At 40.1% G+C, this 24,327-nt stretch overlaps 5 protein-coding genes across 8 annotated transcripts in view; all 5 read left to right on the top strand.

Annotated features, from left to right (window-relative positions):
• LOC103968931 (transcription factor bHLH68) overlaps positions 1-2,042 on the top strand; it is a 3,291-nt gene extending 1,249 nt beyond the window's left edge. For 2 of the 3 annotated variants that reach the window (XM_009382293.3, XM_009382292.3), the window contains exons 4-9: positions 67-132; positions 308-373; positions 580-630; positions 1,186-1,230; positions 1,430-1,474; positions 1,579-2,042. In XM_009382293.3, coding sequence (XP_009380568.1) covers positions 67-132; positions 308-373; positions 580-630; positions 1,186-1,230; positions 1,430-1,474; positions 1,579-1,710 — 405 coding nt within the window. In that variant the 3' untranslated portion in view covers positions 1,711-2,042. The remainder of the gene's footprint in view (positions 1-66; positions 133-307; positions 374-579; positions 631-1,185; positions 1,231-1,429; positions 1,475-1,578) is intronic. The other variant, XM_009382295.3, reaches the window with a different exon arrangement.
• A 642-nt stretch (positions 2,043-2,684) lies between these two features.
• LOC135596068 (probable inactive nicotinamidase At3g16190) lies at positions 2,685-5,474 on the top strand. The gene is made up of 5 exons (XM_065087761.1): positions 2,685-2,840; positions 2,930-3,049; positions 4,197-4,428; positions 4,616-4,732; positions 5,304-5,474. The coding sequence occupies exons 1-5, from the start codon at positions 2,790-2,792 to the stop codon at positions 5,369-5,371; spliced, it is 588 nt and encodes a 195-aa protein (XP_064943833.1). The 5' UTR covers positions 2,685-2,789; the 3' UTR covers positions 5,372-5,474.
• A 1,944-nt stretch (positions 5,475-7,418) lies between these two features.
• Positions 7,419-16,429, top strand: LOC103968928 (putative E3 ubiquitin-protein ligase LIN). Of its 2 annotated transcripts, none has more exons than XM_065087759.1 (15): positions 7,419-8,253; positions 8,901-9,143; positions 9,248-9,330; positions 9,590-10,741; positions 11,036-11,180; positions 11,377-11,634; positions 12,057-12,363; positions 12,674-12,798; positions 12,874-12,993; positions 13,539-13,664; positions 13,740-13,862; positions 14,104-14,214; positions 14,810-14,956; positions 15,385-15,630; positions 16,140-16,429. In XM_065087759.1, the coding sequence occupies exons 1-15, from the start codon at positions 7,456-7,458 to the stop codon at positions 16,155-16,157; spliced, it is 4,002 nt and encodes a 1,333-aa protein (XP_064943831.1). In that variant the 5' UTR covers positions 7,419-7,455; the 3' UTR covers positions 16,158-16,429. The 2 variants fall into 2 exon arrangements, with proteins under 2 accessions (XP_064943831.1, XP_009380565.2); XM_009382290.3 differs by having other exon boundaries at positions 13,539-13,670.
• Positions 16,430-17,152: 723 nt separating this feature from the next.
• LOC135596067 (peroxiredoxin-2B-like) lies at positions 17,153-19,249 on the top strand. The gene is made up of 3 exons (XM_065087760.1): positions 17,153-17,393; positions 17,804-17,883; positions 18,807-19,249. The coding sequence occupies exons 1-3, from the start codon at positions 17,239-17,241 to the stop codon at positions 19,058-19,060; spliced, it is 489 nt and encodes a 162-aa protein (XP_064943832.1). The 5' UTR covers positions 17,153-17,238; the 3' UTR covers positions 19,061-19,249.
• An 875-nt stretch (positions 19,250-20,124) lies between these two features.
• On the top strand, positions 20,125-23,664 carry LOC135596066 (cyclin-dependent kinase F-1-like). The gene is made up of 2 exons (XM_065087757.1): positions 20,125-20,776; positions 22,570-23,664. Exons 1-2 carry the CDS (start codon positions 20,261-20,263, stop codon positions 23,515-23,517), a joined length of 1,464 nt encoding a protein of 487 aa, XP_064943829.1. The 5' UTR covers positions 20,125-20,260; the 3' UTR covers positions 23,518-23,664.
• The last annotated feature ends 663 nt before the right edge of the window (positions 23,665-24,327 follow it).

Here is a 24,327-nt window from a genome sequence, read left to right as displayed (position 1 = left end):
AATCTATCATGTGAAGATAATGATAGCGTCCAAAGCTTCAGTCAGCGATGAAATGTTCGGTTTCAGGTGAGGAAGGAGAAGTTAGGGGATAGAATAACAGCACTTCACCAGTTAGTCTCGCCATTCGGAAAGGTATTACACCAGAAGCCGATACAGCTTCTCAAGTTTATGTGGAGATTACGCAGTAATTTTTAAGGTTCCAATTTCTTTTACCGATGGAAACGATTCGAGTACTTTTGTATATAGGTTTTTGCTTCTTTTGCTTTGTTGCTCGAATACGGGAGCTCTGACATGAACTCCTTTTCAGACTGACACCGCGTCTGTATTGCAAGAAGCCATCGGCTACATCAGATTCCTCCAGTGTCAGATTGAGGTCTAATTCTCTCTCTCTCTCTCTCCTCCCTAGTGAAGTTAAAAGGAAAGGGAGGGTGTGCTGCTACGAGCACGCAGGAAAAGCTAGTGACAGCATACATATGGCATTACTGTTTGTTTTATGTAGTATCTTCTAGTTATTGGTGTCTTGTAAAGTCATGTGTTTGAGATTTCTCAATCTCTGAAACATCCCTTTCTTTCATGTAGGCTCTGAGCTCCCCGTACCTGAGCAGTGGATCAGGGAACATGAGGCTGCCTGTAAGTAATTATACTCCATTCCCCACCTCTCTCTCTCTCTCCCTCTCACCCAGGCACGCATGCACGAAGTCTGACAAACTTACACAAACACATGCAAGCGCAAACACACATGTACATTGATATCAACACTCACATAAATAGCACTTCATGGTAGCAGCGCAAGTCTGAAATCTTTTCGAAGATTATTCTGGACAAAGTTTATATTAAGAGGATCATTGCTATTGATTGCTTGCTTCCAACTATGGTCTTGTCCAGAGAAACCTTCTTTCGTATGTAACTTTGAATGCTTTAGTTTTGCTTGCATGGTTAATAAAGTAGGGCCTATAAGAAACCTTCCCTACGTAGCATTGCCCGAGAACTAATGAAAGATAACTATCCATATCTCTTCGGCTTCATCTTTCCAAGAGTGTACCTTCTTCTTCTTCTTCTTCTTCTTCATTCATATGTTGCTTTAGGTCAAAATCTATTCTTCTTTCCCCTCAGAAGAAGTCAATGGTGCGGCATGATAACTCGCAAGTAGTTAATGTTCCTTAACCACATTGGTATTGTTCTCAGGCACAGGGGAACATGAGTTGTTTATTCTCAGAAGACCCTGGCCAGGTATATCACCTTGGATCTCTTCCCACCTTGAAAACTATCTTAACGCTGTACTACGAAGTAAAGAAGTGAATTAGCTAAAGCTCCTTTACAACATAAAGGCAATGGAGGAACAAAGTTGCATCAACTTTACAGCTTGAAACCGCACTTTAATATTCGCGACACTGATTACTGCCTATTATATCTTTCCTGGGACATGCAGAGTTCAAACGGCAGCGGCAAGAACAAAAGCGGGCCACAAGATCAGGTACTTTGCGTAGCTCGGAAGCTGCAACTGATACGAGCTGTTTCGAATTAGATCGATCGATCCCAAAGAAGTGATTGCTTTGCTTGCATTTTTCGTCACGACAGGAACGAAATGATGAGGCGAAGAAGGACCTAAGGAGCCGAGGTCTGTGCCTGGTCCCTGTCTCTTTCACCATGCATGTCGGGAGTGATGACGGCGCTGGTTTCTGGGCTCCAACTCTCGGTGGGGGATTCTGATGAGGCTCGCAAGTTCTTCGCCTGGGCATAACATCATTAGCAGTCACTCTGCAAGATCGAAGGCTGGTTGCTAACGGTGTTATGGATTCCTATCCAGCCAAGAGATCGAAAGACATGCTTTCTTTAACCCTGCTTGAAATTAGATTTAGAATTCCATGATGTAAATCTTTCCTGCAGTGTGATGAGCAATCTCTTGGATGCTAATTAGGGTTTCAATTTTGGCCTTCTCCGAAACATCATCTACCATGGTTGTCGGCTTCTTCAATCATAGTAGTAAGCAATATAATTTGTGGGTAAATATAAACAGATGTATTAGTTCTTCGAGTGCCTAATCTTTGGAGTTACTCATTGCATATTTAAATTATAACCCTGTTAAATCAGGTGTTTACCCTAAACCAAGACTAATTTACAAAAAGATTGAATATTTAAGTAGCAAGCAAAATATTATGAAACAAATAATAAATTAGAACAAGAAGCAAATAATTTTTTTATTTTTTATTGGATACATGAATAATATAATTAATTATTGAAAGATCTAGTATCCTATTTAGTAATAACATATATTCTAATATAGTTTATAAGATTAGAAGATAATGACTTTTTCTTCTTGTTCGAAAAGTAATCTTTATTCGAAATGATTCAAGTTTTCACAAACAAATCAGGTGCTTAATTTTGTTTAAACAAAATAATTTAGTGTATATAGTTATAAATCAGTTACAAATCCCAAATGTCTTGGTCGGATGTTTACTGTTAATAATACAATATGGCATATTTATTAGGCGTATAAGATATTCATTTTTACAAATAAATAAAATATTATGACGTCATTTTTAATTAAAAAATTACCCCCAAATCCTTATCCTACGGGTTTGGGTTCGGGTTGGATCAGGTCGTGTCAACATCGGGTTCGAATCCGTTAAGCGAGTCGCGGCCGACTGGGTGTGGGGCCCGCCCTTTGTCTCTCGTTATCCTCTGCGGGATGACTCTACTACGCTCACTTCTATCGGTTTCTTGGCTTCGGTGGTTCGGGAAGGGGTCGAGCCTCGTCGTCTCGATCGAAGGGGAGAGCGAGGAGGGCGATGGCGGCGCCGAATTGGAGCGAGACGGCGATGCTCGTCATCGATATGCAGGCAGGGGCACGGGGAACCCTTTTTTGCCGGGAGGGTTGGTTCCTCTTCGATTTCTTGGATCCTCATGATCGTTTCACTTCGATTTCCAGAACGATTTCGTGCTGCCGGAGACGGGGAGCCAGTTTATTGTTTCCGGCGGCGAAGCTATCGTCGCATCCGTGATCCAGGCCGTAGCAATCGCCCGGGAGCGTGGCATTTTGGTGATTTGGGTCCGTCGTTGTTGTTGCTATTGTGCTATTCGTCGTCTATTGTTTCGTTCTTTGCTTTTTCGGATCCGTTATGGTTTGATGGTCGATAGATTCAATTATTTACATATTAGTCGAGGTTGCAAGTTCATTCTCCATTTTAAGCATTAAAGATGACGAATTGCAGATCAAATAGAAAGAAACCCTGCAGTGAGTGATGCGAGAAATATCATCTGAGAGGAAGACGTGCTCTTCTGCTACATATTTGCCATGAATTAGGTTGTTTGCACTGGAAGACCATGTCGACGAAATGTATGAGCTTGGATGCACACAATTTGTGTCATAGAGTTTATGGTAGAGTCAAAGACCGGAGGGAAAATAGTCTCAAGTTTGTTATTTAAGTCGCACTAATAATTGATACCATGTAAATACTTCCTTTCTTGCTCTACCAGGCAGAGGTGTCACAATATAGTCTATGTTTTGGTTATAACTAAGGTCAATATTAGATGATGTAGAAGTTGATCAATCTTTCCGACAAAGTTAAAATTCATGATAAGCACAATACATGAAAATTGTGGCATGATTTGAGTCTATCTATTCATTGTTATCATCAAACTATGATAATGCCTATTGTTGAGGAATTGATGCGTCGTGGCTGATGAGTCAGCACGGCCTGGTCCACGGGCCGATGTCGGAAGTCATTTAACTATGCTTTCGGGGACGGGACGTACCGAGGAATGCCTTGGTACGGGTCCTGGCCGGCGCGTGGGAGAGCTTCTCCTGCTGACCTGGCGGTGGTGTGATGGGGTGTCGGTGGTGACGTGGCTAGGGCCCAACATATACCGTATCACCTATCATAGTTTCCAATTGTGAATCATTAACTCAGCAGTAGAGTGTGTCGGTGTTTTCATTGATGCAACAAGTTTAAGGGCCAGGGTTTTCTGAGTGAGTACATGGGAGATGTTTTGAAGCATAAATATGTAGAGTTTGAAGCAATGACAGCTTAGAACATTTCATTTATGTATATTAATAGTCGAATGGAACCAAATGGTTAGTGGTTCCCAATTCAAGTTCAACAGTCGTATCTCATCAGCAGATTTTGAAAGATTTTCCATGTTTTGTTGTGTTATATCTTTCTGAGCAAAGAAGGCTAAATATAAAATCGTTGTAGGTTGTTCGAGAACATGACCCTTTAGGAAGAGACGTTGAGCTTTTCCGCAGGCACTTCTATTCTGATGGTAAAGGGCCAACAGCAAAGGGTTGCAAGGGTGCAGAACTAGTTGATGGGCTTGTAATCAAAGACAGAGACTATAAGTTGGTGAAGACACGCTTTAGTGCATTTTTTGCCACACATCTTCATTCTCTTCTGCAGAGCTGTGGAATCAAGAGTTTGGTTGTTGTCGGTAAGAATAACTTGAACCTGAAATATTACAACTATTGCACATGCACATTGCAAAGTTCTTATTGAACTGTTTGATAGTGCAACAGTTCTTAGTGACATGAAATATTGCAACAGCATCTCCGTTTCTACTTTTTAGACCTTTTTCTTTCCTAAGATAAAGTTCTTATTGAACGTCCTCTTGTGCGCAGGAGTTCAAACCCCAAATTGTATCAGGCAAACTGTATTTGATGCTGTTGCTCTAGATTACCATCATGTAACTGTCATTGTAGATGCAACAGCTGCTGCTACTCCTCAAATTCACTATGGTGAGTTCCTTTGTCTGCCTCTTGTCTGTCGGTACTTGTACCATATTGATGTCTTGAAGCTTTTTTACTAGATATGTTTGAATGTAACTGCAACACCATTGAAATCCATTCTTAATAATAGATATAAGCTATGTTGCTAACAAACATGAGAATCTGCAATAGTTTTGATATTTGCACCATTAGGATCCTTGAACGTTCAGTGAAATGGTGAATGAATACGAGTAAAAGAACAGAGACTTTGAGAAGCTAAAAGAGGTCCAAGAATATAACTGAGTTAAAAACATCAGACAATTAGAAACAAGGTTAAGTTTTTATTTCTTTCTTGTGATTTTCTGTTTTATCATCCAATCAGCTTTTAAAAATAATTAACCCAACTTAAATTGGGTGACCATTTTGGCTAATTCCTGCATTACTCGCTTGAATAACTCTTCCAAAACATTCGGCTTGCATCATACAACTAATACTTTTCTTTAAAAGTTCCACCTGCCTTTGATCAGCTATATAAGGATGTGTTTTCTTCCTGCTATAACTTTTCTTTTCTTTTTCTTTTGTTGATTCTTTCTTGAATCAGATAACATCAGAGATATGAAAAATATAGGAGTGGCTACACCGACACTGCAAGAATGGTTGCAGCTGTGATGTTTCATTATGCAATTATGTAGATCCTGTTAACATTTGATGTGTGATTTGCTATCTTCGTTTGTAAGAATGTCCCCTAATATATCTTCATGCACTTGTACAATTAAGCGTAATGGTTCTATGAGCAACCAGAGTTGTCTCTCTTGACATGAACAAAGGTAAAGTAACATCCAAGCAGAGAGAGAGAGAGAGAGAGAGAGAGAGAGAGAGAGAGACTGAAGATGACATGGTTTTACATAGTTCATTGTGTCCATCTCGTTTCTTCCAGCATCTGAAAGCAATTAGATGGCACTCGTGATGTTGACAGAAGATGTATTCTGATGCACCATGTCATGTCGGTTTGCCAGCCTGAACTATTTGTTTCTCGCAATGGTTGAGCTAACAAGGTGTTGTTAAGCTAAAATTGATGGGTATGTTCTTACCCAAATCATCCTCATCCCACGACTCAAAAATCTCAATTTAATATTTCAGTTAATGTATAAATTAGTATTTCTAATCCTCACAAACACTTGCCACATGAATTAATTAGGAGAATAATCCAATATGATTGATATGTATTTTAAATATATTAGTAATTACCAAAAAGGTATATTTGTAATAATTTTATCTCCTAGAATATTATGTTTTATGCCACCTTATCCCCAGATAATATTGATCACGTTTGATCTGATCTAATGCGACCAGTGCATCAAGATTCGGGTTGAAGAGGATATCCCGGGTTGATCACTCTTCCTTAGCTTAGTTTAGTTCTAGTTAAAGAGATATCTGAGCGAGGCATGCACCCATGCAAATCTACAGTTTTCCCACAATATTTACGGATGCTTCAGACCAGCATCTGATACCAACTGAAAGGAAAGCATCCTCTTCGGTTCCAAGTCTGGATGAGATCAAGTTTAGAACATTTCTGCTTTTGTTCTCAGATTCATATTGGACGGTCACAACTTTTTATCAGCTGATTCGGAACCAGTTTTCTTTACTTTGTTGCCTGCTATATTTTTAGAGCAGTGGAAGCTTAACTAGTCGATGGACTTGTCATCAAGAATGAGGACTACAAGGTGGTGAAAACACGCTTTAGTGCGTTCTTTGCCACAAACCTTCAGAGCTGTGGAATCAAGAACTCGGTTGTTGTTGGCAAGAACTCATCAAATCTGAAATGAAACGATATCGATTCGGTGCAAGACTGCTGGATTAGTTCCAGAGGAATGTGATACAGGTGCCTTACAAAAATGACTACTAATTCCAAGCTCAAATGGATGATTTCCCGATCATTCACAACCCAATCTTCTCTCTATAGCTTAATTCATGAGCTTTATTGCTGATTTTTCTTGTCACAATATTGAAGACTCTTCTCTAGTTCTTGTGTAAATAATCAATGAGCTGCCCTGTGAGTTGCTTGCCATAATTGTTTTAGATGTTTGCACCTTTAATATCTTCTGAGAATTCATGTGTGAAAATAAGAAGAAGAAACTATATAGTAAAGAAGCTAAAATCGTCGTATCATTCATTGCAAACAAAGCTAAATCGTTTCATTTTTCTTTGATTCAGGCAACATCAGGGACATGAAGAACATAGAGTTGCCACACCAACATTGCAGGGATGGACGCAGCTTTTCTGTCTTTGCAGAATAATTATGGCTTAACTATGTTCTTCTATCATTTTCCAAGCTACGTAAGGCGAAGGGAAAGGGATAACGTCTTTGGCCGGCCTATGACCGGTTCAAAAGGGCGAAGAAGTAATATTACTGCCGAAGATAAAAATCAACGATGCTACGTGGCAGAACCGTACTACCGGATGACTCTCCTATAAGTTGGCGGTCCAAACTATCCAATGGTTCCACGCCACGTGCTGCAGCCGGCCGTTGCCTGCCCCTGCAGCCGCGGCGCTTGCGTTTGCCTCTGTGGTTTAAATATAATTAAATGACTTCGATACCCCTACGCCTAGCAATGTGCTTTCTTTTTGTCGGTAATTAACGTAGGAATTGGGGGCATTTGAGAATCAGCCGCATCACCGCTCCTGCACAAATATTGAAGCAAGCGGTTCGCAGCCAGCCGCCCACGCTTCCGCTCACCGAATCCGTGGTGACGATGACCGTCCCGTCCACTGCTGTTGTCCTCCGTCACACCACCGCCTTCCTTGATGAAGCCCTGTCGAATCCCGATCTCCGACACCGCATCATCTCCTCTGCTCGCCGGACCGTCTCCTCCGCCTCTCCCGCCTCCCTGCGAGCCCTCTCCCTTCTGTCCCACGCCCTCGACTCCTCCCCCTCCGCCGCCGCCTCGGACGCGGCCGATAAGATCCTCCTCTCGGTCTCTGGCCGAAACCCTCTTTCCGCCCTCCTCCTCGCCCTCGCCCACGCCCTCCGCGGCCGGGCCGCGGCCGCCGCTCTCGCCCTCCTCGATCTCTTCTCCCTCGATCCCGCCCTCTCCCGCCACGAGGTCGCGCCCGAGGTCTTCGAGGCCCTCTTCCTCCCCCACCTCCTACCGGTACTCCACTGGTTCGCGGACCAGCGGTCGCGCATCCTTACCACCACTTCCCTCCGGTTCGGATGCCCGCCGGCAGCCAACGATGAGGGCGATGACGAGCGGTCGGTGGAGGCGGTAGCCGCCATGAGCCTACTGTCGAGGATGAGCGACGGCCAAGCGGGGAGGTTGAAGGAGCTGGAGAGGGGTTACGAGGAGGTTCTTGATGCTAATTGCAAGGTTTATGCAGAGTATCTGAAGGAGGTAGTAGAAATGGGCGATGGAGGACCGCTGGTCCTGGCGCCGCCGCAGCTGGTTCTGACGAGAGCTAGCTGTGAGGAAAGGAGACCCGATGAGGTGATTGAGGTAGAAGAGGAGTTGGCAGCAAGGGCAGCGATCGGACTAAGGGACGGACGGTATAATGTATCTATCTTTCTTCTTTCTTTCTAAGCTAATCATTTTGTTAATTACACTATCGAAACATCGATTTAACATCGATTTTATCTTCCTGTTTCAGTCTACTGTGGTCTTTATCACCTTCTTAGAGTTCATTCTATAAATGAGGAATTCTGATTCTCAAGGTCTATTGTTAAGCAACTTGTGAGAGTTCTCTTTAGCATGGTTTACACAATCCCACAAGTATGACCTCAGTGTAATTATTTCCCAATAACATTAGTGTTTTACTTGGGCTGTGTGGAATTCAGAAGCTCCTATGATGGTTATGTGTTTATAAAGAACTTATTATTGCCACCAGATGAATATATGTTTAGTAGCAAGGATATGATTACTTTTATGTCAGATGATATGGTTATTGGTGTACTTCTGGATAACTCTGTTGGATTAGTTTGTGAATTGGTGTCTTGTTCTTTGCCATGATCTTATCATTGCTTAAGTCAGAACTTCTAGGTTGTGTGCTTTCTATTTGAATGCTTTATCCATGTCCTTTGTTTGTTGTCTTTTCTATACATGGATTTAAAGTCACAATGAATAAGTGACCGGCCTTTTCGTTCTTCTGGTCGTAGATTTCATTTAATATTTAAAGAACTAACTTTAATGTTTGAAATTGTTAGCCAATTTGGGCAGAAGCAGATCAATCAGTTGAATTCTTTATAAGGCAAAATAGCAGAGTCCAAGTGAACGACACAAAAGCTCCACCGTCATATCCTCAAAGGGTATCCCCAGATGTCCTCATCAGGCTACCATCAAGTGATCACAGAACTGCTGAAGATAACTGGGTTTCTACTTCTGGACCATATTATTCTTCTGATGACAATTTGGATTACTCTTCTTCTGAGATTGATTTTGATATAAAGGTCAAGATCTTTGATGCTAACGATAACAACATTCTTGTTTGTCATAGTTGGCTGATCTACCAATGTTCCTCATTTTGACTTTGTTTATGTTTCTTGTCCTTTAGGAAAGAAACACATACACAGCATCATTGCAAACAAATGGAATCCAGTTTCAGAGGCATGCACAAGACTCTGCAGAATCTTCATGGTACGCTCTAAAAATCTCAGTAAGAGAACCACCTCTTGTATTATCATCTCCCCTTTAGAGTCAAAAACAGAACATTTAATTCAACATAGTTTAATTTCTTTTGACAATATTGGACCCTTTTTCCTAAAATTTCTCACAGATAATATATATCATGAAGTCTGTTACCATCCCTTTTATGATATATCCACTCCATTAGCTTGCTACAACCCTCCCTCAGAACATGAAAAGTCTTTCTCATACTTTCTTTCTCTTTTATTAGTTATCCCAGTCCTCAAATCGATGATTCTGACAACATTGTTGCCTACAATAAGCAAACTCCTCCTAAGGAATTTGTCTGCCCCATAACAAGCAACCTGTTTGATGATCCTGTTACACTTGAGACCGGGCAGACCTACGAGCGGAGGGCTATCAAGGAATGGCTCGACCGTGGGAACTCGACATGCCCAATCACACGCCAAAAGCTCCAGAGTTCTCAATTACCCAAAACCAACTATGTGCTTAAAAGACTCATAGGCAGTTGGGTAGAAGAGAATCCATATTCAACTCCTAACAGGTTGGAGAATTCCCCTCCGAAGATTGCAAGAGATCTAAACATGTCACAGAGCTCACCTTCATTGACCAGCATCATATACCAAGCTTCAGTTGGTGGCTCTGCTAGTGACCTTCGTCTCGCGATATCATGCCTCTGCACATCTGAGTTTCTTGATGAGTCTGAGAAGGCTGTTCTGCAGATTGAGAAGCTCTGGAGAGACACCAGCCCAGAATCTGAGATCATAGCAATGCTCGCAAAACCTGCAACTGTGAATGGTTTCATTGAAATCTTGTTCAAGTCCGTCGATCTGCAAGTCTTAAGAGCCGCAATATTCCTGCTAGCCGAGCTGGCTACAAAGGATAAGTTTGTTGTTCAAACACTTACCAGGGTTGATTCAGATGTGAAGTGCATGGCTGCACTCTTCAAGAAGGGATTGGTGGAGGCAGCTGTTTTGATATTTCTATTAAGTCCTCGGTGGGAGAGTCTAGTTGAAATGGATATGGCAGATGCCCTCTTGAGGGCCATCGAGAAGAATGACGATGAACTCCTTGAGATGTGTGTGAATCCGAAGACTGCTTCACTTCTTCTCCTATGGCAGATTCTTAGAGAAGGTAATAGTGATTCGTCCATGATTCTTCACTCTATCATATCGGATGGAATAATCGAGAGAGTTATCTTGAGCATGGAAGCTGACATGGTGGAGGAGAGGATTGCAGCAGTCGGGATATTGATTAAATGCATTGCAGAGGATGGGCGTTGCAGGAAGATAATCGCTGACAAAGCACAATTAGAACCGGTTCTGCAAAGCTTTGCCATTGTGAATGACGTGGACCGCTTTGAGATTGTTCACTTCCTTTTCGAGTTGGTGAAGCTCAACAGGTATCTTTCTTCAGTTTTTCCCCATTTCTTCTTTAGGCTGGAACTAAACTGTGGTGAATAGTTATTGTACTGTTTTTGCTTTAGAAACATGTAATTTCTCCGTGTTTGCAATCTCTACAATGTTGAATATTAATTATGACTTAATTAGCACATTTGTTTCATGAGAAATATCAGGGTGCCCTCCACCTAGATCTGATTACTGTTGCCAAAGAGTTGGGGCAGACCTCCTTAACATCTACAGTTTGACCACCAAAGTGAATAGATTTGTTCCTGATCTTGTTGATTTTTCTCCAGGAGGTTGTCCAATGAGCAGCTTCTTCATGTCATTAAGGGAGGAGGTGCTTTTAGCATGATGCATTCACTTCTTGTCTACCTACAAACGTCTTCGATGGATCAATCTCCTGTTATCGCTGGTCTTCTTCTCCAGCTTGATCTTTTGGTAACCTCCCTGATGTTTTTCCCCCTTATAAATGGTTAAATTGGACATGACTAAGAATCATGTTTTCCATGCTGACTTTTGCCATCTGTAACATATAACAGATGGTAAATAAACTAGCATGTCAACCATCATGCTTAATACCGTTGTGATTAATGCTGTAAATTTTTGTTAGTAACTAGGTTTTTCGGTCCACCAGGTGGAACCAAGAAAGATGAGCATATATCGTGAGGAAGCCGTTGACACACTCATTTCATGCCTCAGAAATGCAGATTTTCCTCGCACACAATTGAAAGCTGCTGAGACGATCTTGGCTCTCCAGGGAAGATTTTCATCCTCTGGGAGGCCTCTTGCTCGAGCTCTTCTTTTAAAACATACTGGAATAAGAAAAGGTTACCGAGCATTAAAAGAAGCTGAGCAGACTCGCAGTGCTTCTGAAAGAACTGAGCTCAATCTGGTTAGATATTGTTATCTTCCTTCCCAGGAATAGTTGTTATTGCTTTTTGGTATTTGGTTTGCTACTTTCTGACATCCTAATCAAGAGGAAACACTACATATAAGGCCTATAGTGTTGTGCTGTTTACCCACAAGGCAATATGGAGGTAATCTGATATATGCATTCCATTCCTCTATCGAGTCCTAGACTCTTTCTATGAACTCAGAAATGGTACAGAGAGTGGTCATAGCTCCAGAGGACTTTATATGAAATTGAAGACCCTTCATGTGGATACGCTCTGCTCTAAAATCTACTGATGCACACTTAGATATGTTTCTGCTTAATAGTTTGGTTGTACGCTACAGTGATTCATTATACTGGTCCTGTTTTATTTCTGCCTAGTTTATCAATTTGTTGTCTCTGATTCTCCATGGGCCATGTAGGAAGAAGAAAAGGCTGCTGAAGAATGGGAAAGGAAAATCGCCTTTGCTCTAGTCAGTCATGAGTTTGGGCTTGTATTTGAAGCTCTGTCTGATGGTTTGAAGAGCAGAAATCTTGAGCTGTCCTCAGCTTGTCTCATCTCTGCAACCTGGCTCAGTCATATGCTCTCTATTCTTCCTGATACTGGGGTCAGAGGAGCTGCAAGGGTCTGCTTGCTGAAACAATATATCTTAATTCTAAAGTCTGCCAGGCATACTGATGATAAAGCACTTTCCATGCTTGCTTTGAGAAGCTTTATGCATGATGAAGGTTAGCCACAGCTGTCTGTTATTTTTCTGCAGATAATAGACTGCTATATTTTGTCCTCAGGATGCAAGCAATGACTGAATCTCTAGCATTTTATTGCTTTCTGATCTTCTGATTCATGAAAATAATGCCAAACTTTCCATAATGCAATCTTGTTCTTCTTTCAACTTAATGCATGGTTCACTTGGATTTAGTTTTGCTTTTATGCTTTTACGACATGCTGACATAAGAATGTGGTGTTCAGTTGGGTGCTATTTTCTATCATATGTTGGATCATTTCTAATGCTGAACAAAGTTGTTATTGCATTTTCAGAAGGGTTGCTCAATCTCACTCTTCACATTAAGGACATATTGAAAACCTTAAGAGAGCTTAAGAAATCCTCTGGTTTAGCATATGAAATGCTAAAACTTCTATCAGATGGCCAAGACTCGAGTATTGTGAGAACCTATTTGTTCATTCTTTTAAAACGATACGTTATTGTAAACTGACTGAATCATTAAAATTTCTGGCAGAAGGATATGTGGATCTATAAGGAGTTGATGCAAGTAGATTGCAGCACAAATGGAGAAGTTCTCTCAATAGTACGCTTCAAGAATAGGATAATCTCTGGGCACCTCGATGGAACAATAAAGGTTTCTCCTTTCCCCCCCACCACCCCCCCCCATTCCCATTTATGTGAGCAACCTGAAAAAATATCAGGAATCATCATAAAATCCAAGGGAATCTTTGTGATTTTCTTGGCCTGATCTTCACTCTAGTTTTCTCTATGTTCTCATATAGGCCAAGTCTTTGTCCAACATGAGCTTTCATAATTCTGATTTTAGATCCCCATGTAAAATGAGAATAAAACCTACAAGTAGTATTATGTTACATTCTTTTGCTTTATTTATTATGCTATCTAGGAGTGATAGTTAAATTGAGGAATATGACAGTGAAGGTGCAGCATGTCAAGCTAGATACAGCTTGACATGGGTCTCCTATGAATTCAATAGAAACCAAGCCAGGGAATTTTAGCTTATAAATAAAGTCGAGACATAGTACTGCAAGCATCTAGAAGTACATGTGGCTTGACATATGTCTTCTATGAATTATATACAAGCCAAGAAAATAAATTCATCAATGATCGATCACACAATAATATATGATTGTTCCACATTTAATAGTTAATGTCATATAGGTCTGGAAAGGTGATGAGAGTATTCTTCATCTGGTGCATGAAACAAATGAGCACTCGAAGGCAGTCACCAGCTTGGCCATTTCACAGTCTGGAGAGAAACTATACAGTGGGTCACTAGACAAAACCGTAAGGGTATGCATTTGTTCTTTAATGCACATAGGAACCGTTGCATCATTCTTAATAACTCTCTATTTTGAGCAGGTTTGGGCTGTTCATGATGGATGGATACATTGTACAGAAACTTTTGATATGAAGGATCCTGTGCGTAATCTTAGTGTTGCAGATACCATTGTTTGTTTCACTCCACAAGGAGCTGGTGTCAAGGTACTATGTATGACTTTTGTCTCTTCCCATTTTCATTAATATGTCTAAGCTTCTTGCATTTAGCTTGTCAATTTTGTTTTGCAACACTATTTAAATATGGTGACACCCTAAAATCGGTCATGATCAATGTCATTCATTGTTCTTATAGTCACATTGTCTTATCCAAAGGTTTAGATAACTGAAAAAGGTCTACTATGCATCAAATAAAATCTTTAACACAAACATATTTTTCATGAAATAGGTATTATCTTGGAAAGGAGCCTCAAAGATTCTTAGCCCTAATAAGAATGTGAGGTCTTTGGCTCTTGTACAGGGGAAACTTTATTGTGGGTGCAATGATAACAGTATTCAGGTATGCCTTCTCCTTTTCTTTTTCTTTTTCTTTCTAATTACCAATCTATCCAGCCAACATGTTTGACTTGCTCCACTATCATTGTTAACTCTTTCTTGATATTTTAAATAATATTCACTCAAGAAAAAAAAAATTCTTACATTTGTTGTATACAGGAAAACAAACATATGCATGTTTATTCACCAAGCTCCTTCAAATCTTGGAAGGTGCTCTCCAAGTACTTGGCATGTTTATTTGTATCTGGGGTTTTCACCCCTTTAGTTTTCGAGAGAAATAGATGTCTGTGCATCCATTGTATGATGCACATGGTTCTCATTTATCATAATACCTCTTTTAATGGCACAGTTTCTTTGCTTTCACTTCAACTGAAATAAGGTTAACATTGAGAAAATGTATAACATAAATGAAAAGCAAATCTTAACAATCACTAGAGGAACTTCTAATTGATTATGTTTATGACATTTTTTTCTCAACTGTTCAAAATAAACTGCCTTGTTATTTCCAAAGCCAACTATAGCAATGTTCTTATCCAGTCACAATCTTGGTTTTGAGACTTTTTTATGTATCATCTACTGACCATAACCTTAACTTGCAGGAAATTGATTTGGCTACTGAAACATCAGCTACTGTTCTATCAGGTAAGAAAAAGTTGTTGGGAAAAGACAATCCTATCTATGCGGTGCAAGTACGTGACGGGTTACTTTATTCAGCTGGCACATTTCTTGATGGAGCATCAGTTAAGGTGTGGGAAAGAGCTTAGTTATTGGTCACATCTCCTTTAATTCTGCTTGTCCTACCAACCCTTGGTCTGAAGATCTTACCTAATAAGATGTCTGTTTCGATTAAATCAAGGTTTTAAGTCTCGATTTGTTATTAAAATTTCGGTGATACACCAACTCGTATCACCCAATACCAACCGAAACTGACAGGTTTTTGAAGTGTTGAATCAAATAAAGGAGTTGAGCAAGAATGATTTAGAACTATTGTTTTATTCAGAACCTGATAAAACTTAATAGGAGCTGCTTTCATCCTAATGCATTTATGATATTTCCCGTGTTATGGTTTGCCTATAAAAGAAACTGAAATTTTTGTCGATTCTTTCTTCCTCGGTGTTTTTCATATTGACTTGAGATTTTTCTCTGTTTACCTAAAACCTTATTGCTGCTACAGGTATGGAGTACTTCAAATTACAGCCTTGTTGGATCTATACAGTCCTCGATAGAGGTGCGATCTATGGCTATGAGCAGAGAATTGATATATTTGGGTTCGAAAACTGGAATACTAGAGATTTGGTCCAAGGATAAGCTGACTGCCATTGGATCTCTTCAGATAGGAACCAATTGTAAGGTTCAGTGCATGGATGTTGACGCTGATGGAGAAATTTTGGTTCTAGGAACATCTGATGGCAGACTTCAGGTAACTAACAAACATTCTCTAAGATTTTAAGTTTATTGATAACCAAATCTTAGTTCAAATTGGTTTCTTTGTATCATACCACACTAGCTGAATCATATTACGTTCTCCTTGTATTATCACAATAAGCTTTTCCTGATTCATGAGATCCTATCTGATAAGGGCAACTTTTCCTAACACCTAAATACTAATCCAGCCATCTCATCTTGATCTGTAATTTGTGTATAAGCTTCCTAGTTTCCTGTGTTGGTGCCATTTTGTTAGAACTTTCTCTGTTTCACTGAGGTGAATGATATGGCCAAGTATATGACGGAGAAAAATAAGACGAGAAAAGACATGTAGATTAGCATGTAATTATGGGTCTAATGCATGTCCATCTGTGTGCAGACAACTGATGATATCATTATTTTCCCTGCAGTTCTTCCACATCTTATTTCTTGGTGAAACATATTCTGTACAATAAGCTTTCCATTTGTTCTCAACGCGTAACTTAATTAGTTACTTGTGTTCAGGCCTGGGGATTAACTTGAAGATGGATAACCTTATTCCTGGAAATAAATCAGAGGTGGCTCAAATATTTCGAGGGATTTTTTGATAAGCAATCATCTACATACACTGAAACCCTCCGCAAAGACAAAACATGTACAAAGATGTATTATAGCCCCATACGGTAGAAGCAGTATCTTAAACTTCTCCAGTATTGAGAAAGCTTGGACAAGATGAAAGCATTAAATCTAAGAAGAATTGCTCACTTCAGGTGGTAGGATGCAGGACAAGAATGGTTGACAAAAACAAAAGGAAATTATTGCTTGAAGCAACAAGTGGAGTCTAAAGGTCTGGGAGAAGAATCTTGAACAGCCTCCATCGCACTCAAGAACAGTAGGGACTACATCACAAATGTAGCAGAAAAATAGGACCTTTTCCTTTAATTCTGTTTTCTTTTTCCTCCCTCAAGGCTTTTTCTGTGTTAAATTATTTTCCTTGAGGTTTTTTTTTTATAATTGAGTGCAAAAAGTAGAAGAGATTTCTTATTTAATTGAAATATTGTGTTTTTATTAATAATTCCATCATACATATCTCATTAACATACATAAAAAAATCGGGTTGATTGATAAATTGTCGCTGTTTTGCATAAAAAAGTTACAAAAAAAATCAAAAGGTATTTTTAAGAGTATTCGTGTTAATTATATATTAATCTGGTGACTTAATATAATTGAGATTGGCAAATATTAACAAAACTATTTTCCGATGGATATAATTGGAAGTTTGCCCTTAAAAAAACCCGTCCGGGAGAGGGCCATGTACACCGCAATCGAAGGAGAACTTAGATTGCCTGTCTCAGCCGGTCAGGGACCAGCATAACGATTGGGAAAGCATCGTGGAATGATCTGTCAATATGACATCCCGGGGATTGACCTGGTCGCGGTAGCGAGAAACAAGCTGTTCCCTGTCTGTAGAGATCCACAAGAAAACCTCACCAACACTGAATGGGGCGTTATCTCCTCCACTTAATTAGGAGCCATGGCCGTAAGACCCAAAGAGGGCTCAGACAGAACACCACATCAGAACTTCTCTTAGGAGGCGGCGGAAGGAGGAGACGACAAGAACGAAATGGCTCCGATCGCGGTGGGCGATGCGCTCCCCGAAGGGACGTTGGCGTGCTTCGACGAGAACGACCAACTTCAGCAGGTGTCTGTCCACGCCCTCGCCGCCGGCAAGAAGGTCATCCTCTTCGGCGTCCCCGGTGCCTTCACTCCTACCTGCAGGTGATCTCTCTCTTTCTCCTCATATCCACCCAGTAGAAAGAAGCTCCGATCTCTCTCTTTCTCTTAGAAAAGGGTCTTTTAGACTATTTAAATTTGAAGGCTTCTGTTTTTTCTTTATTTTTCTGTATTTTCTTCTGGTGATGGATTATTTTGTTTGAACAAACAGATCGAGACCATGTCGGAACAAGTGTTTCTTAATATCTTATGCTTATTTTGATACTAATTTCTCGAGATTTGCCATACCAACAAAAACAACCTTTATTTAGGGTTTATTGTTCTTAGTATATTGAAGACAGTGGTCATTCTACAAAAGCAACCCCTCTGTGGTGTCGATCTTGAAGCGCTTTTGGATTATTATACCTTTTTCTGATTAGATTTATGTTTACCATTCTTTTTTTCTTTTCTTGCAGCATGAAGCATGTGCCGGGCTTCATTGAAAACGCTGAGGAGCTGAAATCCAAGGGCGTTGATGAGATCCTCCTCATCAGTGGTGATTATTGACTTTCATTTTATCTTCTCCTCCTGAAATAGATCTGTTTGCATTACATGTTTCATGTTGACAAGAGACTTACATGACGGATGATTATGATGCTTTAATTTTAAAGACAGAATAACTATTAGACCAACCTAGCGACCTTTCTAATTTAAAAATGAGATTGGGATAACATGTAAACATTCATCTCCTTTCCGACTTGTAGACACCAAGCAAGATGCTAAAAGTTCGGCAGTTAGTAGGGTCAGAAGGAGATGTATGTTCAAGACTGTAATGTTGAAAGAGTTGGGAAGATCCCAATTCCCAAACTATTAAGTAATATATGATGCTTTGTTTTGGTAGGTGATTGCATATTCATTAATCAGGCAACCATTATCTTGGGTTATGGATCTGAATCGTATAAAAGGTTGGGAGCTCAATACTGATGCTTGAGCAATTATAATTGATCTAATTTCCTATTCATTCTTATGTGACCTTTTATGATCTTCTGCATGTATGCTTTCATGATAGATTACTTGCTTCATGAAACACACTGAAACTAAGATTTTCTTTTTCCTTTTTAATAGGACGTGGTTGAAAGAATACATATTTTTTTCTTAGCTTGATGATACATGGAGTTTTAAACTTCCAAAAACAATGTATTTTGCCAATATTTTGATATCAAATACCATTCATTTTGTTGAACAGTTAAGCTTCTGAAAAAGAAAGGCTAAAAATGTCCTTTTAAACATGACCTCTTTAGCATTAACAGTCCGCACACGATGAACACTGAATGCTTCAAAATATGCTTGGATTCAACCATTCACACAAACCTATTTGGTTGGAATGAATTGAATTAATTGTTTAAATGAAACCTTTCCATCGGTCTACTTTACTAAGACCATGGGACTCATCTTTGTTGCTATGCAAATCTCATGCAGTTAATGACCCGTTTGTGATGAAGGCATGGGCAAAGACATATCCTGAAAACAAAAATGTGAAATTCCTAGCTGATGGCTCTGGTACCTACACTCATGCTCTTGGCTTGGAACTGGATCTCTCAGAGAAAGGACTGGGAACTCGATCACGGAGGTTTGCTCTCCTTGCTGATGACCTTGTGGTTAAAGTTGCAAACATCGAAGAAGGTGGAGCATTCACCATATCTGGCGCAGAAGAGATCCTTAAGGCACTCTAGGAATGTTTAGTTTCGTGGCATGTTGCTGTTATGTCCACTGGTTGTCATCCGACCAGTGTTAGGTGTGCTATCTTGATGATATGAATATTTGAAGTTGGAGTTACCTTTGATGCAGCTTTGGTTGAATAACGCTCTTGTTTTTGGCAACTGAGAACTTGAATCAAGTAAATGATATGCTTTATCTACTAATATTTGTCATGCTTCCATTTCATGCAAAAGATGTTTATTATATTGGTTAAAGGTGTGCTTCAATCTTCGGAGGCATACCGAAGGCAGTGAGAGAGATGGAGTTCTAATCATAATTCTCATTTCAGAAATAAAAATGATACAGTTTGATATTAGCTGACAAGTGAAAGAGCACCAATCATACTCATCAAACTGTATGTCACAGGTTGATATTAGCTTGAGCATTTCTTCTTCTGGTAACTTCTTGTTTGATTATTACTATAAATGTTTTTGGATTTCTATCCATGTCTCTTTCTTGTAAGGTTAATATTGCATGCATTGCCCTGGCAAAATATGTAGTATGTTAGTGATCATAAGATGAGAATTGTTTCATACTATGGAGAAAGTTTACTCTCCTGTGTGCAGATAAATCCTCTGCAACAATGACTCCTTATGATTGTTGTGACTAGAAGCCACCATTACATTCATATTAGTTTTTATTAAGGAAATAAGAATTCAGATATTAGTACATCTTAATAGAAACAAGGTGAAAAGGAGAATATATTATGTAAAAATAGCCACTCAAATGGTACCCTTAATCCTATGTATGCTTCAAAATATATTTGGACACTCCAACAAAATTATATATATAATTAAATTCATAATAAATTTCACATTTGTAATCATGCCTTCAAATCAACATTATTATCCTCCACAGCTACACATCAAATTATATTTAGGAATGCAACTATTATGAACAAAATTGTCTCTCATTTTCGAGTGTGATTCAAATCCTCAGTAACATCCGATTGTTATTATGTGGAGAGGTCTGATTGTTTAGGTTAATATATAGACTCAATACTAATTAGTGATGAGGACATGAGCTCGCTTCGTGGAGCGAAAGGGAGATGAATAGAAGTTAACGTTTGACGCCATACACAAAGCTTCCAAGAAGGGATTTTTGTCTCTCTTTCTTACTCCTCCTCCCTCCCCAATTGCTCCTCGTCTCCGGACCTTAGCCTTGCGGTCTCCGCCATGGGTTCGTCCCCGCCGCCGAAGACGACGACGGCGGTCTCCTCCCGGAGCTGGAGCATCTACGGTCGCGCCGAGATCACCGGCCGGTACGACATCCTCGGTCGGATCGGCTCCGGCGCCTACGCGGACGTCTACCGTGGCCGCCGGCGCTCTGACGGTCTCGACGTCGCTCTCAAGGAGATCCACGACTACCAGAGCTCCGCCCGCGAGATCGAGGCCCTCCTGGCCCTCCGCGGCGCGCCCAACGTGGTCGATCTCCTCGAGTACTTCTGGGGCGAGGACGAGGACGAGGACGCGGTGCTCGTGCTGGAATTTCTCCCCGCCGACCTCGCCGCCGTCATCCGCGACGCGAAGAGGGCCGGGGCCTTCGCTGTCGGCGAGGTGAAGCAGTGGATGATCCAGATCCTGCGCGGGTCGGAGACCTGCCACTGCAGCTCCGTGGTGCATCGGGATCTCAAGCCCTCAAATTTGCTCATCTCGGCCGATGGGATTCTCAAGCTGGCGGACTTCGGGCAGGTCTATATTCCTAGGAACTCCAAAACTCATCTTCTTTTAGCTAATTGGTGCTCAATGATGCTTGCTAACATACCTCCGTTGGGAGAGCTATTCTGCAGCTCTTGCAATCAAACGAAGGTCCCATTATGCAATAGGAAACTTATTTCGCCACAAATTCTTTTTGTGCATTCATACACCCATAGCTTGCTGAAAAGAGACCTATAATCACATTGAGTATTAATTGATTAGAACCCAGGTCCTAGTTATTTGTTAGATTCACAAATGATATCATATTCAACTCATGAGCATCTTGCTTTGGTGAAAGTATGATTAGTGCCAGACAATATCCTTGCAGACTACTAAATTGAGTTTTGTGTTTGCTAAGAAGCCATAATTTTCTTGTCATGTCCTTTCTTTAAATGGATTTCTCATTTTTCCTATTTCCTAAAATGTTATCTTGCATCTTCTAGCCTTCTTCTTATCATGGGCACTATCCAAGTCCATCATTGATGATTAGTGCCAGACAATATCCTTGCAGACTACTAATTGAGTTTTGTGTTTGTTAAGAAGCCATAATTTTCTTGTCATGTCCTTTCTTTAAATGGATTTCTCATTTTTCCTATTTCCTAAAATGTTCTCTTGCATCTTCTAGCTTTCTTCTTATCATGGGCACTATCCAAGTCCATCATTGATGTTCAAATATGGTGTTCTGAATGTAAAGTTGGCATAATACGAAGATTCGAGCATGATGACACATGTTATTCACAATGCAATGTACCAAAGTCATGGTTGTTCACATGTAACAAAGAAAAAATAGTCACATGCCCACATTTTGACGAGTGTTCGGAGCATATTGGTACAACATCATTCCCTGAGCTGCCATAACATGCTAGTTAATCCAGAGCCTGGCATGAACATCCTTGGTTGACAGTTGTTGCGTACTTGTATCTCTGTTGTATGGACACATAGACTACAGAATGTTACAGTTGAGGAGGAACATTTGTAGATCCACTTAAACTCCAGAATTCTGTTGCATAATGCTCTTATTTTGCAGCTATGATGGCTAAAGGTGACTGGTATTATTGAATTTAGCATGCTCTTTCTTGGAGATAGTTAGTGTTGAATAGTATAAGAAACACGAACTAGTCATCGATTCCTGATTTAGCAGCTGCATGTGATTTCTAATGATGCCTACTTTAGTCTTGTAATTCCTATTTTAGGTGTTAGTTTTACCCGGATAGGATACAATAAGACATGTACGGACAAAGACCTGGTACATTTGCTTGTAAAATTATGTTGGCTTCTCATGATAATCTTTGGTAATTATGATTTTGGATTACTGCTTCACTTGGGCAGTTATCATATGTGTGTACTAGTTTTACAGTGAGGACATACTCAGACCATTGAACAACCATGTCTCCCTTTTTCTTTCTTTATCTAGTGATCCATGTATTCTTAATGAAGTTTTTTGTGATGACTATATGTAATTGATCTTCGTGGACTCTGACATCACAAAATTTTCTGTAATTTGGTTACAGTTTATTTCTGTCAGATGAAGTAAGTTCTGATGAGTTACTTTAATATATGGTATATTGCACCAGCACAAATCTGGTGTACTGAAACATTAGGACGCAGGTATATGCCAGATCAGCTATGGGAAGGGTGGGGGCTTAGTGTATCCATGGTTTCTTTCCTTATTGTTTTATTTTCTCCCATTTCATTATTTCTGCTCTAAGTTAACATATGCTTTAGCTATCATTTTGTGGGATTTATTTATTAGGAATTTCTGAACATGTATATCGTTGTCTTGACAGTCGAGGATCCTACAAGAAACAAGATGTATATCCATAGAAAATGAGCAAGTGTTGCAGAATGGGACATGGATACCTCAGCAACAGGGATATATGTCCTGGCCTGTTGGACTTGAGCAGCAAACTATCCAAGAGCTCGTGCCTCAGCACCAAAATTTTCAAGAGACCCGGTTTGCAAACGAAGACGACACTCTGAGGGAGTTGGATAGCCCCAAGACAAAAAATGCAATGTATGACACCGATAATGAGACAAGTTTGCAGGATTGTGATGCATCTTGTCCAGCCACATGTGGTACAGGTGAAGTAGAAGATGATCCCTTCAAAAGTTCCTATTCGTGCGAGGCAGAAGAAGGTGGAGCAGATGAATATGGTGCCCTCACTTCGTGTGTTGGAACACGATGGTTCGGAGCACCTGAGCTACTTTACGGATCTACAGACTATGGGCAAGAGATAGATCTCTGGTCACTAGGCTGCCTCTTTGCAGAGCTTCTGAATTTAGAGCCTTTGTTTCCAGGAACATCTGACATCGATCAACTTGGAAGAATCATCAGTGTCTTGGGAAACCCGACTGAAGAAGCCTGGCCAGGTTGCTCAAATTTACCTGATTACAACAAGATCTTCTTTAATAAGGTTGAGAACCCAATTGGTCTGGAAGCATGCCTGCCAAACAGGTCGGCCTCTGAAGTTAATCTAGTCAAGAGGCTTCTCTGCTATAACCCTGCAAATAGAGCTACTGCAACAGAGACACTCCATGATCGCTACTTCGCTGAGGAACCTTTACCTGTTCCTGTAAATTCACTAAGAGTTCCTTCCTCAAGAGACGAACCGAATGACAGCTCTCAAGGAGAATGGGCTAATTACCAGGAAACAGAATCAGATTCCGACCTTGATGAATTCGGCAGCATGGACATGTTGGTCACTGAAAAAGGGTTTTCTATAAGATTCTCATAGCAAAGGTCTATGTAACCGGAACATCGATTTGTTATTGTTTCGGCAGTGTATTATTTCAGAGTGTTGAAGAAGGATTTGATGTTAATGAAAATTTGTTTCAGTGGCCATAAATTGATTTTAATGAAAATGTCTTGAACAAATACTCAACTTTTGTTTTCAGTGTAGAGTGATGAAGTGAAGGGGAAGCATAAATGATTCATTGGAGGATCTCAAATAATGCAATTAGGAGATTAAATTCAAGGTCAGCTATCCGTCTTTAGAATGTTGTTAATGAGGTTAGTTACAAAGTAAGTTGTCTTCCGAAGAATATACAATGCATTTTATATTTATCCCTCATATATATATATATATATATATATATATATATATATATATATATATAATACCGTGGTAAAATTTAAAACCCTTTAGTAAATCTCAGCAGCTTGCCATTAAAATGGAGGTGCTATTGGCATTAATATACCCTTTGCTGATGCAAAGATCGAAAATATTTAAGTATTATAGAGTTTTTTTGGATAAATATTTTCCTTTTTGAAGGAAACCGATATCTTTAAAAAAAAAGGATGAATTACACATTGAGATGTTAGGGGCAAGTATGTAATTTTGGAACTTTTTCAAGGACAATACGTAAAGACACAGGAAAAAGGCTTGTAGGGATCAGCGATCAAAGATTAATGATCATGCTAAAATGGACGGAAGAGATCTGCCCTCACGGGAGTCTGGTGCCGAAGGGCGCCCTTACAAAAGCCGGATCAATCGCGCCACTTCGCTCACGGTTCAAAAACTCGCGGCCTCCTTCGCGATTCGCTG

The sequence above is a fragment of the Musa acuminata genome, chromosome BXJ1-10, assembly GCF_036884655.1.
Source record: "Musa acuminata AAA Group cultivar baxijiao chromosome BXJ1-10, Cavendish_Baxijiao_AAA, whole genome shotgun sequence".
NCBI lineage: Eukaryota > Viridiplantae > Streptophyta > Magnoliopsida > Zingiberales > Musaceae > Musa > Musa acuminata.
Note: the sequence above shows the minus strand (reverse complement) of the source record. Positions and strands in the feature narration are given on the sequence as shown.

Excerpts from the sequence above, each read along its gene's own strand:
- LOC135596068 (XM_065087761.1), top strand. The coding sequence starts at position 2,790 with ATGGCGGCGCCGAATTGGAGCGAGACGGCGATGCTCGTCATCGATATG. Across the intron at positions 2,841-2,929 it reads TGCTCGTCATCGATATGCAG|AACGATTTCGTGCTGCCGGA; the intron begins GCAGGGGCACGG and ends TTCGATTTCCAG. Across the intron at positions 3,050-4,196 it reads GTGGCATTTTGGTGATTTGG|GTTGTTCGAGAACATGACCC; the intron begins GTCCGTCGTTGT and ends AAATCGTTGTAG.
- LOC103968928 (XM_009382290.3), top strand. The coding sequence starts at position 7,456 with ATGACCGTCCCGTCCACTGCTGTTGTCCTCCGTCACACCACCGCCTTC. Across the intron at positions 12,799-12,873 it reads ATGGCCAAGACTCGAGTATT|AAGGATATGTGGATCTATAA; the intron begins GTGAGAACCTAT and ends AATTTCTGGCAG. Across the intron at positions 14,957-15,384 it reads TTGATGGAGCATCAGTTAAG|GTATGGAGTACTTCAAATTA; the intron begins GTGTGGGAAAGA and ends TTGCTGCTACAG.
- LOC135596067 (XM_065087760.1), top strand. The coding sequence starts at position 17,239 with ATGGCTCCGATCGCGGTGGGCGATGCGCTCCCCGAAGGGACGTTGGCG. Across the intron at positions 17,394-17,803 it reads GCCTTCACTCCTACCTGCAG|CATGAAGCATGTGCCGGGCT; the intron begins GTGATCTCTCTC and ends CTTTTCTTGCAG. Across the intron at positions 17,884-18,806 it reads TGAGATCCTCCTCATCAGTG|TTAATGACCCGTTTGTGATG; the intron begins GTGATTATTGAC and ends AATCTCATGCAG.
- LOC135596066 (XM_065087757.1), top strand. The coding sequence starts at position 20,261 with ATGGGTTCGTCCCCGCCGCCGAAGACGACGACGGCGGTCTCCTCCCGG. Across the intron at positions 20,777-22,569 it reads AGCTGGCGGACTTCGGGCAG|TCGAGGATCCTACAAGAAAC; the intron begins GTCTATATTCCT and ends TTGTCTTGACAG.